At 46.4% G+C, this 13551-nt stretch overlaps 2 protein-coding genes across 3 annotated transcripts in view; both read left to right on the top strand.

Moving 5' to 3' along the window:
* Positions 1-526: 526 nt before the first annotated feature.
* tnfaip1 (tumor necrosis factor, alpha-induced protein 1 (endothelial)) lies at positions 527-6324 on the top strand. Of its 2 annotated transcripts, none has more exons than XM_080512095.1 (7): positions 527-670; positions 1858-2189; positions 3206-3375; positions 4539-4622; positions 4776-4828; positions 5248-5443; positions 5862-6324. In XM_080512095.1, the coding sequence occupies exons 2-7, from the start codon at positions 1967-1969 to the stop codon at positions 6096-6098; spliced, it is 963 nt and encodes a 320-aa protein (XP_080368221.1). In that variant the 5' UTR covers positions 527-670; positions 1858-1966; the 3' UTR covers positions 6099-6324. The 2 variants fall into 2 exon arrangements, with proteins under 2 accessions (XP_080368221.1, XP_080368220.1); XM_080512094.1 differs by having other exon boundaries at positions 3206-3414.
* Positions 6325-10501: 4177 nt separating this feature from the next.
* sgsm2 (small G protein signaling modulator 2) overlaps positions 10502-13551 on the top strand; it is a gene marked incomplete at its 5' end in the record, with an annotated part of 62407 nt that continues 59357 nt past the window's right edge. Inside the window, one exon of the mRNA XM_080513836.1 lies at positions 10502-10561. Coding sequence (XP_080369962.1) covers positions 10502-10561 — 60 coding nt within the window. The remainder of the gene's footprint in view (positions 10562-13551) is intronic.

The following is a 13551-nucleotide window of genomic DNA, read 5'->3' as shown; positions in this document are numbered from 1 at the left end:
CTAAGATCGACTTCTTAAAAGGTTTGTATGTACTTCCACACATATATTTATTACCACTCCATTAAATTATCTCATCTACTTCTGTATGTCTATGCTGTTGATGATCTACCTTAACTTTGACTGGGTATGTTTACGCAAAAGTAGAGCTACTTCTGTATGTCTATGCTGTCTTTGGGATCTACCGCTGTATCTGGGTGTACTTGTGCAGGTCTGCATCTTCTTTTTGTCTACTACATCTATGATCTACTTATTATTGCGTTGATCTCCTTTGATATGTCTATAAACTATTTGTAAAACCCGTTCTACTTTTGTATGTCTATGTCACATATCTATACTACCTCTAGATTTGTATCTTATTATCTATAATGTGTAGATCAATGCATCTCTTTTATATGTCCATGTGGTATTTCATGGGTCTACTTCTGTAGGTGCATCTATTTCGTGCACAACTAGATTGACATGTAGGTCTATGATATCTAGGTGGTCAGGTTCTACGTATGTATGTCTATGTGTCCGGTGTGTCGCAGAGAGTTGGGCTCGGAGTTTCACTTTTTTACCGCTGTTGGACCTGTTAGATTACTGGACTTTCTGCGTGTTTGTGCAACAGAAGACAACTGGACAGAGTCGGTGTTTGTCTCCCGGAGCGCAGTGAGGACAGCCCCGGGGCTCGGTAGGTACTTTCCGGGGCTCGTGCGCGTTCCTCTGCGGGGGATGGAGCTCCGCCACAGGGCTTCAGGAAAACGGTCAACGTTTTCACTAGTTTATGTGTTTATTGGTCCTCCGGGCGGTTTTCAGTGGTTCGCGGTGTGTTTAACACGACACTCGCTCACTTTAAACCAACTTTAACACTGATTTGTAGTTTTGCGTTTGAAGTTTTAACACAGATTCCTCACGAGCTAACGAGCTAACGTTAGCATCACAGAACGCTGCGGAAACACTTTGTAAAGGGAAATAAACGTCATTAAACTACACTAAACCTTGTCAAACTACACAACATAAACTCTTTTTACTTTACAACTACATTCCTCTGCATACAAGTGTCTTTTTTTTTGTAAAAACTGCAAACTCCAGAACATAAACTTTTTATTTCATAACTGCATTAAACTACCGACCATAAATTGTATTTCATTTAGAAACACATTAAACGACAGACCATAAATTAATTTTCTTTTATAAACGCATTAAACTACAGACCATCAAGTCTTTTTACTTTATAAATACAATAATCTAGAGGTAAACTGTCTTTACTTTATAAATATACTAAACTACAGGCCATAATGTGTCTTTACTTTATAAATACGCGTGAGCATGTGTTAATAGTTTTAAAAAAGAACAATGTGGGGTAGTTTAGTCTTTTTTCCACGGCTTGAACAGTCCCTGAAGTGCTTTACATGGCTAATCACATTCACCCATTCACAAACACATTGACACACCAGTGGAGACGGCTTCCTGTAAGGTGATCAGTCCATCCATTGGGAGCGATTTGGGGTTCAGTGTCTTGCTCCAGGACACATGGACTGATAGGGAATTGAACCTGTAACCAAGCGCACCACAGGAGTAGTATCTTAGTCTTAAAAGGGACAACGTCCTCTTACAAATGAATAAAGTAGTGGTAGTTTAGTCCAGATGTGTACATTTACTTCACAAACTTTGTGTCTTTACATTTACAGTATGTTTTTATGGCAAACCTCAAATTGTATTTTTTTTTCCGCCAAAAAGCTGACAGCTGACCACTGACTTAATGGGACCTGAGGCCCAGAAAAGTCTGTTAGGTACAGTGGATGCGTGTCTCCACTAGGTCTCCTCCTCCTCCTCTGAGCACCTCCGGCTCACCCTGAACTCCCTCCCGTGTCTCAGGCATGATCTGGAGCGGTTCCAGGTTGTGGCGGCCTCACCACTAGCTGCCACCACGGCGGGGGACCTCCGGAGCTGCGTCTGCAGGGTGGTCATCTACCTCCAGAGGGACATGTCCGGGGACGGCTGCCTCCCCGCCTCCCCGGCCCCCCCGCTGGCCCGTCCCAAGACCAAGGTCTGCAGCTGCCGCGGTGCGGCGGGCCTGGGGGACAAGTACGTGAGGCTGAACGTGGGCGGGACGCTGTTCTACACCACGCTGCAGGTGCTGACCGGACACAACTCCGTGCTGAAGGCCATGTTCAGCGGGAAGAAGGAGGTGTTCACCGACAAAGAAGGTGAACTGCGCCGACGCCGACTTCCTCGTTCAGTGGACGACATTGTTTCTTTGGGAGAGACTCTGCTCTTAAAGGCCTAGTGAAATGTAAAACACTACTTTGCAAAAAACGATAGTTGGGCTACTACTTCTAAGGTTTCTCCAACTCTGTCCCACCACTGTTGTCGCATAACATAACACCAGCCGAGGAAGTCGGGGGAATCCTTCTTCGTGAGCGTGACGTCAAGAGTTGTGCCGATCTCGATCTGTTGTGTTTACATTGGCTTGCGTTGTTTCCATCTTAAATATCGAAGTTTTAACAGTGTTTTGAAGTTATAGTCGGCGTTTTGTGAGCCTTGATGAAAGATTGAGCATGGAAGAGACCCGAGAGGGGAGAAAAGGAGCACAGGTGGCGGGAGCGGCTAACGGGAGCCGCTAGCTCGGGCGGCTAGTAGACGATCAAGTAATACCTGGACTCATCTTCGGTGATTCCGCGCAGTCGGAAAAGCGCTTCGACATGATCCACGAAGCCGGGTTGTTCTGCCAAAAGTCAGGACGCCTCAAAGCCGCGCTGAAAACTGGCGGCTGCTGAGACTGAGGAGACGAGGACGAACAGTCTTCTGCTTCCTCAAACATGTTCCAGACGGAACGACCCGTTCTGTGTCTCCCTCATCAATCACTGGGTTTGAAATGCCCGATGACGATGAAATATCGTTAAATTCAGCCCTCTTTGTCGTCAAAACTCTGATCCTCCATAATGTAAACACAACTTGGCCGTGTGCACATCCAGTGACGTCACTCTATTATTGTCAGAAGCTCCGCCCAGCAGCGAAATTCCGCTGTTTATCGGCTAGTTTCTCGCAGATTGCCGTGTTTGAACATTTTATCCTTGGACCAGTTGGCATAAAAAGGATCCTAGAAGCGACAGCCAGAGTGTTTTGGAGGTCGAATTTTCATTTCACTAGGACTTTAAGGTCCTAGCGGCGGAGTGAGTAAGTCAGACTGAGAGTCTTCACGGTGTCTGATGTTTCCCCCCAGGATGGATCCTGATCGACCGCAGTGGGAAGCACTTCGGCAGCATCCTGTGTTTCCTGCGCGACGGCTCGCTCAGCCTGCCTCCAGGCCGGCAGGCCGTCCAGGAGCTGCTGGCGGAGGCCAGGTTCTACCTGGTCCAGGGTCTGGTGGAGCTCTGCCAGAGCAGCCTGCAGGTCAGCTCCTCCTGGACCCTCCAGAGACCAATGTTCTGCGTGAGGACATGAGCTACACTAACAGACATGAGCTACACTAACAGAGAATCACAGTGGAGCTCTCTCTCTCTCTCTCTCTCTCTCTCTCTCTCTCTCTCTCTCTCTCTCTCTCTCTCTCTCTGTCTGTCTGTCTGTCTGTCTGTCTGTCTGTCTGTCTGTCTGTCTGTCTGTCTGTCTGTCTGTCTGTCTGTCTGTCTGTCTGTCTGTCTGTCTGTCTGTCTGTCTGTCTGTCTGTCTCTCTCTCTTGCTCTCGCTCTTTGTCTCACTCTGTCTCTCTCTCTCTCTTTGTCTCTCACTCTCTCTCTTTGTCTCTCTCGCTCTCTCTCTCTCTCGCTCTCTGTCTCTCTCTTTGTCTTGCTCTCGCTTTGCACCTCTCTCTTTGCACCTCTCTCTCTGTCTCTCTCGCTCTCTGTCTCTCTTTGTCTTGCTCTCTCTTTGCACCTCTCTCTGTCTTTCTCTCTCTTTGCACCTCTCTCTCTGTCTCTCTTGCTCTCTTTCTCTCTCTCTCTCTCTCTCTCGCCCTTCACTTCATTAGTTCAGTGATATTAGAATTATTAAATTAGTGATGAAAGCTTCCTCATCTGAATCATTTTCTACTGAGAGGTGAACTAATTCCCGTGTCGCTGCTTCACATCATGTTCATTAGTGCTAAAAGTATTTTAAAACGAGGGCTGTGGTAAATATTTAATCCAACTTCCATCCGTCCGTCTGTTAATACAAACGTCCCATTGTTAACGTCTATACCGTATTGTTCTCTGCACAAGTGCGATTTCGTCACGATAACGTACAACAGCACCCACTAGTGGCCCGACACAAAAACTACACGGCTGTCCCCGTTCCTACCGTCGTATTCAAGATGTCGCCGCGTAAAGTGAAGCTTTCCGGAAAATGAAATGTAGAAACTTGAGGTTGAAAATCTTTGTCTCTCAAATAAGAAACAAACAAAACAAAACAAAAAAACAACAAACATGAAGTTGCGTCTCCACAAGGTGTCCAGGTTGCCTCATTCCTCCTCCTCAAAACCCCGAAGTGAACCAAACGTAGTGCGACGACGAACTCGCTGCTTCGGTTTTAACGCAAAAAAAGAGATATTGTGTGTTGATGGATGACGACGTGTTGGACAGGAAAACAAGGAGCAGCCGCTGTGTGTGATACCTGTGATCACCTGTGGACAAGAGGAGGACAGACTCATCCAGTCCTCCAGCAAGGTGAGACACACACACACACACACACACACACACACACACACACACACACACACACACACACACACACACACACACACACACACACACACACACACACACACACACACACACACACACACACACAGCTCCACTAACTGAATCTTTGTTTCTCAGCCTGTCGTGAAGCTGCTGTACAACAGAAGCAACAACAAGTACTCCTACACCAGGTGAGGAAACCCTCCTCCTCCTCCTCCTCCTCCTCCTCCACCTCCACGTCTTCCTCCGCCACCTCTTCACACTCATACAATCCTTTCTATTTCCCACCTCTCTGATTGAGGTAAAACCTCCTTTCAACGATTGGACAAAGTTCATTTCCCCAAAACGACCATCTTTCATTTAATTAATTCAATTCATTAAAATAAAAAAAAACTCAGATTGCTAATTTTTTTGTAATTGATTGATTTGTAAAGTCCACATTATGCAACCCCTAAAACACCCCATATTCTGCATGTTCATTCTACTTTATTTAAAAAAATATAGAAATGTTGAAACGTAAGATGAACGTTTTGTACTTGTTGTCAAGTGACTCCAAATAAATAAAAAAAACCACAAAACCAAACAAGAAACCCTCCTCTCGTCCCGGCAGCACGTCGGACGACAACCTGCTGAAGAACATCGAGCTGTTCGACAGGCTGTCGCTCAGCTTCAACGGCCGCGTGCTCTTCGTCAAGGACGTGATCGGAGACGAGATCTGCTGCTGGTCCTTCTACGGCCAGGGCCGCAAGCTGGCCGAGGTGTGCTGCACCTCCATCGTGTACGCCACGGAGAAGAAGCAGACCAAGGTGAGGACCACCTCCACTGGCGACTCTCCCAACCAACTGGGTGAATCGTCTGAAAACACTGGAAATCTATTGGAGGGATAAAAACGGGCAAATCCACGACGACGACTGGAAAGAAATGGAAGCAAAACAAATTAAGAAATGGAAAAAAAAAAAAAGAATGGCTGAAGTAAATGGTTAAGCTGCGTTATTGGTATCAGGGGATCAGTGATACTGATAGTTAAACAAGCAGTGAAAACATGAAATGGCTAAAATAGAAAAGATGGAAAATGGAAAAAAAAAAGAGAGAAAAAAGCCCAGATGGCTCAAACTGACAAATCCGGCGTGGTACTCCTCCAGGGTGTGGTTCCTCTTCAGGGTGTGGTGGTTCTCCTCCAGGACGTGGTTCTCCCTCAGGGTGTGGTTCTCCTTCTCTCCCCAGGTGGAGTTCCCCGAAGCCCGGATCTACGAGGAGACCCTGAACACGCTGCTCTACGAGACCCTGCCGCTGCCCGACAACTCCCTGCTGGAGGCGACGCGCCGCAGCTACAGCAACAGCGGCTCCCACAGCGAGGAGGAGGAGGGGCCTGGGGGGGGCGGGGCCGAGCTGCGGGAGCGGGTGCGTCGGATCCACGTCAAGAGGTACAGCACGTACGACGACCGGCCGCTGGGACACTGAATGTCCTTTGGAACACTGACTGTCCTCCGGGACAATGTCCTCTGGGACACTGACTGTCCTCCGGGACACTGACTGTCCTCCCCACAATCTGAACCGTCACATCATGTACCCTATTTATAGAGTCACTTTTCTCTCCTGTACACTCTCTTTCTCTACTTCCTGGTGTTTTGATGCAGTTTACTACCCGTTACCAGCTGTGAAGATAAAGTTTTATTCTGCCACTTTCTGTCCCGAGTCCAGTTTCGTGTGTCAACAAACTTGTTTGTGTGTAACTGTGTGGCTGCATGAGGAAAGGTGAACCTGGGAGCTTTGTTAAAATGGCTAAAACAAGAAAAATCACGCCTTTTAAGACGTTTTTTTATTTAAATTTTTTATTGATTTTTATTGCTCATGGTTGAATGTCATGGGTAAAGGCCACATGGTGAGCTCATGGCACCGCTGCATCATATCATAGCACCTCTGTACAGGTCATGGAAGCTGGAAAACAGCTGGAAAGAACCATTAAAAGGTATTGTCACTGGTAAATTAAACACACATGACTCATGTCCAGTCCTGCTCACCCCGCGGTACTAAGATCTACATGGATAAATGGAAATGGACCCTCGTCCAGCGAAGATTCCTGATATGACTGTTGAACCGGCCTCGTACCCTTTGTCTTCAACAAAAAAAAACAACAACAAACAAACCAAGGTAGCTTGTTAAAACGCTGAAGTCATAATTCATTGGCTAATTCATGACACATGGGCGCAGGTGAGTCAGATTTGTGATGTATTGATATTGAAGTCCAAACGTGTTTCCATCCTGATTTACAGCATCACTTCTGCAGCAAGCTTTAAGTTATTCCATACCCCCCCCAGGTTTAACCATATAAATAGCTTTTTATCATTTAGGATCATATATATATATATATATTTTCCACCTCACGTGCTGAAGCTGGTGTCTCTCCTCGCCGCGCTGTCTTCCCGGAGCGTAGGACGTCTGAGGTGAAGGCGAGGATTTGAAATGACTGCGGCGTGCGCGCTAACTTTCTGTCTGCGGAGCCACGGTTTCCGTGGCAACCGAGAAGGGTTCAGACGAGGACGAGAGACGGAGCGCCAGGCGATGAAGCCCATATGAAGTTGCACGCAGCTTGTGATCATTGGTCCGACGTGTGATAATGGTCGCGCTTTAGGACTTTTAAATCCCAAATACCGTTGCTCTTTCTCTTCATGGACCCGGTTTTAACGCAGCTGCGGTTAATAGGATATTAACCCTTTCAAATGCCTTTTAAGCTGCCATTCCAGTGCTTTATTTTGAAATTTGAAGGTCCATATAAAGAAATGTCAACCCATGAGATTTATATTGATTAAAATCTGTTGGAAAGTACCAGATGGTACCTAAACATTCTAATGTGGACATTTTTTTTTTTTCTATTTGGAGACGTTTTTCTTGCTCCGTCACTCAAATCCAGCCGTAAAAGAGATTTTTTTTTTAAATGTGTTTTTAAGGCACTGTAGCATATTCCTGTGATCATATAGAGACATCTAGTGGTCACAGATGGTTTTACAAGTTGCAGGATCAGTCGGAATAATCCAGAAAATCCATTTTAAAACCTGGGGCGAATGAGTATGACATCTAAACTGTAGCCATTTTTGCTAAACACTCAAAAAAAAAAAGTATTGCATTATTTTTGCCCATTATTATATTCATAAATATAAAATGTAATAACCTTTTTCATGAAACATATAATGTTATCACAATATTTCTTCAAATATTTAATTATATTACATTTAAAATGGTAAGTGCATTTAAGGAGTCTCATAACGGCATTTTACACATTAAACTTGCAGCCGTTTTATGCTTTAACTATTCTATGTTCTTTTGCTGTTTTTTTGTTTGTTTTAAAAAAAAAAAATTTCAGCAGCTTTTGGTATTTTTTTTAATCTATTTTATTTTTCGCAAACTATTTATCATTGTTTTAGCTTTTTCAGAGGTTTTATCACAACTCTTAGGTTCGTTCCTGTTTTTGTCCAGGTAAAGCAGCAGGTCGTCGGTCAAAATCAATTAAAGACCTCTTGAGACTTTTCCTATTTCTCAACATTTCTCAGCTGAAGTGAGAGGGGAAAAAAATGTCTCTGACTGAGTGAAAACTGCAGGAGCTGCTGGTCTCGGCCTTTTGGCTCTTTGCTGCTGAAGCAGGTTTCCTGTCGCGACATCAGCGTCACAGCAGGGACCTGCAGCTGCACGATCGGCCCACATGGGGGCGCACGAAGGAGGGCCGAACTGCGGCGAGGCCGTCAGGGGAGGAGCTCCTCCTGGTCTCACGCTGCAGTGACGTCACGTATTGTGCTGCAGGACCAGGACGCCATCAGCACCGACATGTGCTTCACTCAGCTCTATATTTAGCAGCCTCCTGTGTGTGTGTGTGTGTGTGTGTGTGTGTGTGTGTGTGTGTGTGTGTGTGTGTGTGTGTGTGTGTGTGTGTGTGTGTGTGTGTGTGTGTGTGTGTGTGTGTGTGTGTGTGCGTCTGCTGTGCCAAGCTTATGAATGAAGTCCTTAATATCAAAGGTGCAATAAGTATTCTCAAATTGAAATCCCTCTCCAGTGCAACAGAGGAGATATATATATACACACATATATATATATATATATATATATGCATAATGTTTGTTTGTGTCTGTGTCCTGTTTAGTGATGATCGAATTTGAACGAATCGTTCAAAACCCACGAGTCACTTTACTGAACGGTGATTCACGAGTTTTCACGTTCATTAACTCGTTCACTGAGTCATTCTTGCTACAGCCTCCAGCTGCAGAGAGCAAAATATAAATGTCACTGTTCTGCAGCTCGTCTAACTCCATTACTCACTTTAGTGGCCCTGTGAGAAAAGCAGCTGTAATTCTAAAAGAGCTGCTAAAAGAGCTGCTAAAAGCAGCTCGTAGCCGAGCCGCTAACGCTAGCTGTTAAGCACAGCAGCTTCCGGCTCCATCCATTCACATGAGGCTTTCAGCAGCTCGAGTCAGCTCGTAGGTGAAGTTCAGCACGAATGACCGAGTCACCTCGCTTCAATCGTTCAGCTCACATGCCCGAGTCACCTCGAAACTCGAAAGAGTCGTTCACTGAATCGGTCAGTAGCACTTCCGCTGTGTCGTTCACCTCGTGAGTGATGAGCGGTGAGCCCTCTGCCCCTCCCTCACCTGAAAATCTGCAGCGGTGCTCCGCTCAGAAAGTTTCTGAGTTAAGAAGAGTTAAGAGCGGAGAAAAACAAACACACATTGTTTGTTTCACAAAGCGTGTAGAGATAAATACATGAATAATACATGGCTAAATACACAATAAACAATGTTAAAATACCACTGTAGCATGTATTGTGTTACATTTAGTATTGTCCCCTATGCTTATTCTGCTCCATCAACGTCACATTATTTATTGATACGAGTAAAATAAGAAAATCAGAATGTTGGAAGGAAAAAAATATATAAAATCATATGTATATATTAATATATACTGTATATCTGCCATTCTGGATGCCAGGTATTTATTCAGTTTAATCATTTATCTAGTTTATTTTCTGATTCCTCAGAAACAACACACATAATCTAGAATAAGGACACCAGGACCACTAAACACTAATGTGTACTTATTGTTTATTTTCCGCAGAAGTGTTTCAGCATTTTACTATGAATACATGATTCTCCCCCGTGGTTCATGTCGCAGTTCAGCTGAGCCTCCAGGTCCTGGAGCGGGTGGAAATAGTGTGCACGCGCAACCGAATCAAATGACTCAAATGACTCAGACAAATGATTCACTTGGATGAACGACTCAAAAACCCGTGAGTCCTGTTCACGTTTACAGCGTGTGGTTCTCTTGCTCGTGTGTTTGTGGTTTCATAGCAAAAACAAACGACAGCGCCCACCGGTGGCCCAACATGAAAACTACATATTTTCTCTGAGAGTTTCTGTGTAAAGAGACAACATTATTAAAATGTTGGCGTGTGTCACCGTGTAACTTTTCTGAAATGAAAACGCAAATTCATCTCCTGCACTCATCCAGTATGAAAGCTCTGGTTTGTAGATTAGAATGTATGTATTACTGATGGATGGATGGGTGTTGGGGTGGTGACCAGAAGTTGGAGGCTCCACAGGTTGACGGCGGCGCTGCTCCTCTCCCCTCCTCCATTGGTCCGTGCGGGGAGGAGGAGGAGGACGATGGTGGAGGAGGGCGGATCCTCTGACGTCCCCGTGCAGCTCCTCGGTGCGTCACAGTCCCGTTGAGCCGAAGAGGAGGAGGAGGAGGAGGAGGAGGGAGGAGGAAGGAGGAAGGAGGAAACGCGGAGGAGCGGAGCGGGCCCGGCGGCACGCGCACACCTGTTCGGAGCAGCAGCAGCGCGCACGGGACGCACGAGACGCACGGGACGCGCGGACATGGAGGGCTGCACGGAGGAAGAGTACAAGGAGAAATTACTGTGGAACGTCAAACGGGAGGTAGGCAGCCGCGCCGCCGCGCTCCGGGGCGAGATGCGCTCCTCACACACCCCGGCAGCCGCCCCGCTTCCCTTCGCGCGGCGGCTCCGAACGGCTTCACGCGCCGCGGAGGAGCTGCAGCTCCAGATCCTTCCGTCATCTCTCCTGCAGCCTCTTTCTATCCATCCACAACTACAACACGTCCTCTGTTCGTACTATTATTAGATTATCACGACCATTACTGCTATTATCACTACATCATGCATGTGTACCTGTTGCCCCCACCAATCCCCCCTCAACCCCCCCCCCACTTCCTTTTTCTATAACGTGGAGCGTCAAAGCTGCATAATATAAAAATAGAATAAACCCCAAATCGCATGATAATCAGAATAACAGGAGCAAATCATGTTGACCTGAGATTAAATAGACCTCATCTTCCTCCTGCAGGACTTCTTCTAAATCATCTATTCATCACTGAGAAGAAATACGAATAATAAAAAAAAAAATCAACAACTTTAATATGTATATTTTCATTAAAACACATTTTTACGAGTGAATTTATTGTCGGTGTGTTGGACATGAATAAGAACCATTACTGTGACAACAGCAGCAGATTATTTATGAAGACTGATGATAATTAAAATCCTCCAGTTTGATATGATTTGTTTAAAAAAAAAAATGTTTTATTGGATCCCAACTTGTTTAATGCCGTATAACGTGAGAAAGTTCAGGAAACTCAGGTTTCTGCAACATCTAGAAAGTCTTTCCTCCAAGCAGTTTTTAATTTCACTCTGCATTTTGAGATTAAAGTCAATGACTTTCAGGATTAAGAAGAAGAAAGAAAGAAAAAAAAACAGGTTCGGTTTACCAGAATGAATCTGGTGCAAAATAGAGTCAAATGTTTCTGAAAAGAAAAACGTTGCCCCGTCATCTTCCTCACCGCCTGACGACGATGAGGATTTTTTCCATAAATAGCTTCCCGGAGGCAAATCATACTGCATGAAGACACATTAGAAACTGTCGTCTTCCAGTCTAAAGGTTGACGGTTCAATTCTGTATTCTTCTTGTTTATCGGTGGCGAGACACTCGCCTGCCGAGCGGTGTTGCGCGTTGCCTCCAGTAGGGGGCAGCGGTTGTGTTCCATCTCGTCTCTCCTCTCAAACTTTCTTTCTTTTTTTTTTCATTTTCATTGTTTCTTTGTCCCGTTATCACGGTGACGGGAGGGGCAGTTCTTCATGACGGGAGGGGCAGTTCTTCATGACGGGAAGGGCAGTTCTTCATGACGGGAGATGGGAAGGGCAGTTCTTCATGACGGGAGATGGGAAGGGCACTTCTTCGTGACGAAAGGGGCAGTTCTTCATGACGGGAGATGGGGAGGGCAGTTCTTCATGACGGGAGATGGGGAGGGCAGTTCTTCATGACGGGAGGGGCAGTTCTTCATGACGGGAGATGGGAAGGGCAGTTCTTCATGACGGGAGGGGCAGTTCTTCATGACGGGAGATGGGAAGGGCACTTCTTCGTGACGAAAGGGGCAGTTCTTCATGACGGGAGACGAGAGGGGCAGTTCTTCATGATGGGAGATGAGAGGGGCAGTTTTTCATGATGGGAGGGGCAGTTCTACATGACGGGAGACGAGAGGGGCAGTTCTTCATGATGGGAGGGGCAGTTCTACATAACGGGAGGGGCACTTCTTCGTGACGAGAGGGGCAGTTCTTCATGACGGGAGATGGGAAGGGCAGTTCTTCATGACGGGAGACGAGAGGGGCAGTTCTTCATGACGGGAGATGGGAAGGGCAGTTCTTCATGATGGGAGACGAGAGGGGCAGTTCTTCATGACGGGAGGGGCAGTTCTACATGACGGGAGGGGCACTTCTTCGTGACAAATGGGGCAGTTCTTCATGATGGGAGACGAGAGGGGCAGTTCTTCATGATGGGAGGGGCAGTTCTTCATGACGGGAGACGAGAGGGGCAGTTCTTCATGGCAGCGCTGTCTCAGTGTCTCTCTGGGGGCAATAAGTCATCAGTCCTTTAACTCCTCACTCCACTCCCATCGTACCTGCCCCGGCAGGAGAATGATTGGGAGGTGAGGTGAGATGCCTCCCCCCACCCCCACCCCCACCCCCACCACCCCCACCACCACCCCACAGTCTCATGGTCACAATGGAGAGGAAAGGTCAAGCTAAAAATATCAGACCAAAAATCCATGCTCCAGTCAAGCAGGGAGGAAGGTGATCATCATCAGCGCTTTCGCCAAATGAAACCTTATCAATGCCTCGTTTCAGCCCCAGCCAGGGCCTCCGATCTGCCCCTGCATGATGGCAGACACTTTTCCCAAAGCCTGTGGTTTTAACAGAATCTTATATCCTGCAGGACGAAAAGGACGATCTGCTGCTTCGACAGGTTAAACGACTCCAGTTGCAGACGAGTTGACGTCTCGGTTCTTCCTAGCTCAAGCAGGGACTTTGCTTTTCGGCCTCTTTTCGTAATTTCAGCGGATCTCTACGGTGTGATTGGGACTCGTCTCTCCCCTCCCCTCCCCTCCCCTCCCCCGCAGCCTCCCACTGGTTCTGGTCCTAAATAATTGAATCCCCCGCTTCGTCCGTAAGGCTGGAAATAGCTCGGCTTCGGAAACACCGAGGAGTTTTTGTCTCCTTAACAGCGGAGCGCCGGGGAAATAAGGTGGAACCGCCGGTTAGTGCCTCTTGTGCTGCGGCAGCATCAGTTCTTAATGATGCCTTGCTTGTTAACATTTAAAAGCAAAACCCCTTTGTGTGTCAGCGGAGAGATTTGTGCAAGGTCCCTGCAGTTTTTAATTTGCTCGGTAAATAATTGAGGCCGCGCAGCAGAAACACCTGGTTTGAATCCAGGACGATGCTTTGACTCAAACCGGCTCCTTTTAATCAAGCAGAAATCGGTTTGACTGATTTTTACTTGTTTGTTTGTGGAATACAGGAGTTTCAGTGTAGATATCACAATCCGTCGTACCGAATTACAGCACGTTATTTTATGTT

Source organism: Blennius ocellaris, assembly GCF_963422515.1.
Source record: "Blennius ocellaris genome assembly, chromosome: 2".
NCBI lineage: Eukaryota > Metazoa > Chordata > Actinopteri > Blenniiformes > Blenniidae > Blennius > Blennius ocellaris.
This window is presented reverse-complemented; position numbering and strand designations above follow the sequence as displayed.

Bases quoted from the DNA above. Each gene is read 5' to 3' on its own strand.
- tnfaip1 (XM_080512094.1), top strand. From the start codon at position 1,967: ATGTCCGGGGACGGCTGCCTCCCCGCCTCCCCGGCCCCCCCGCTGGCC. The intron at 2,190-3,205 runs GTGAACTGCGCC...GTTTCCCCCCAG, and splicing joins GGTGTTCACCGACAAAGAAG to GATGGATCCTGATCGACCGC. The intron at 4,829-5,247 runs GTGAGGAAACCC...TCGTCCCGGCAG, and splicing joins AACAAGTACTCCTACACCAG to CACGTCGGACGACAACCTGC.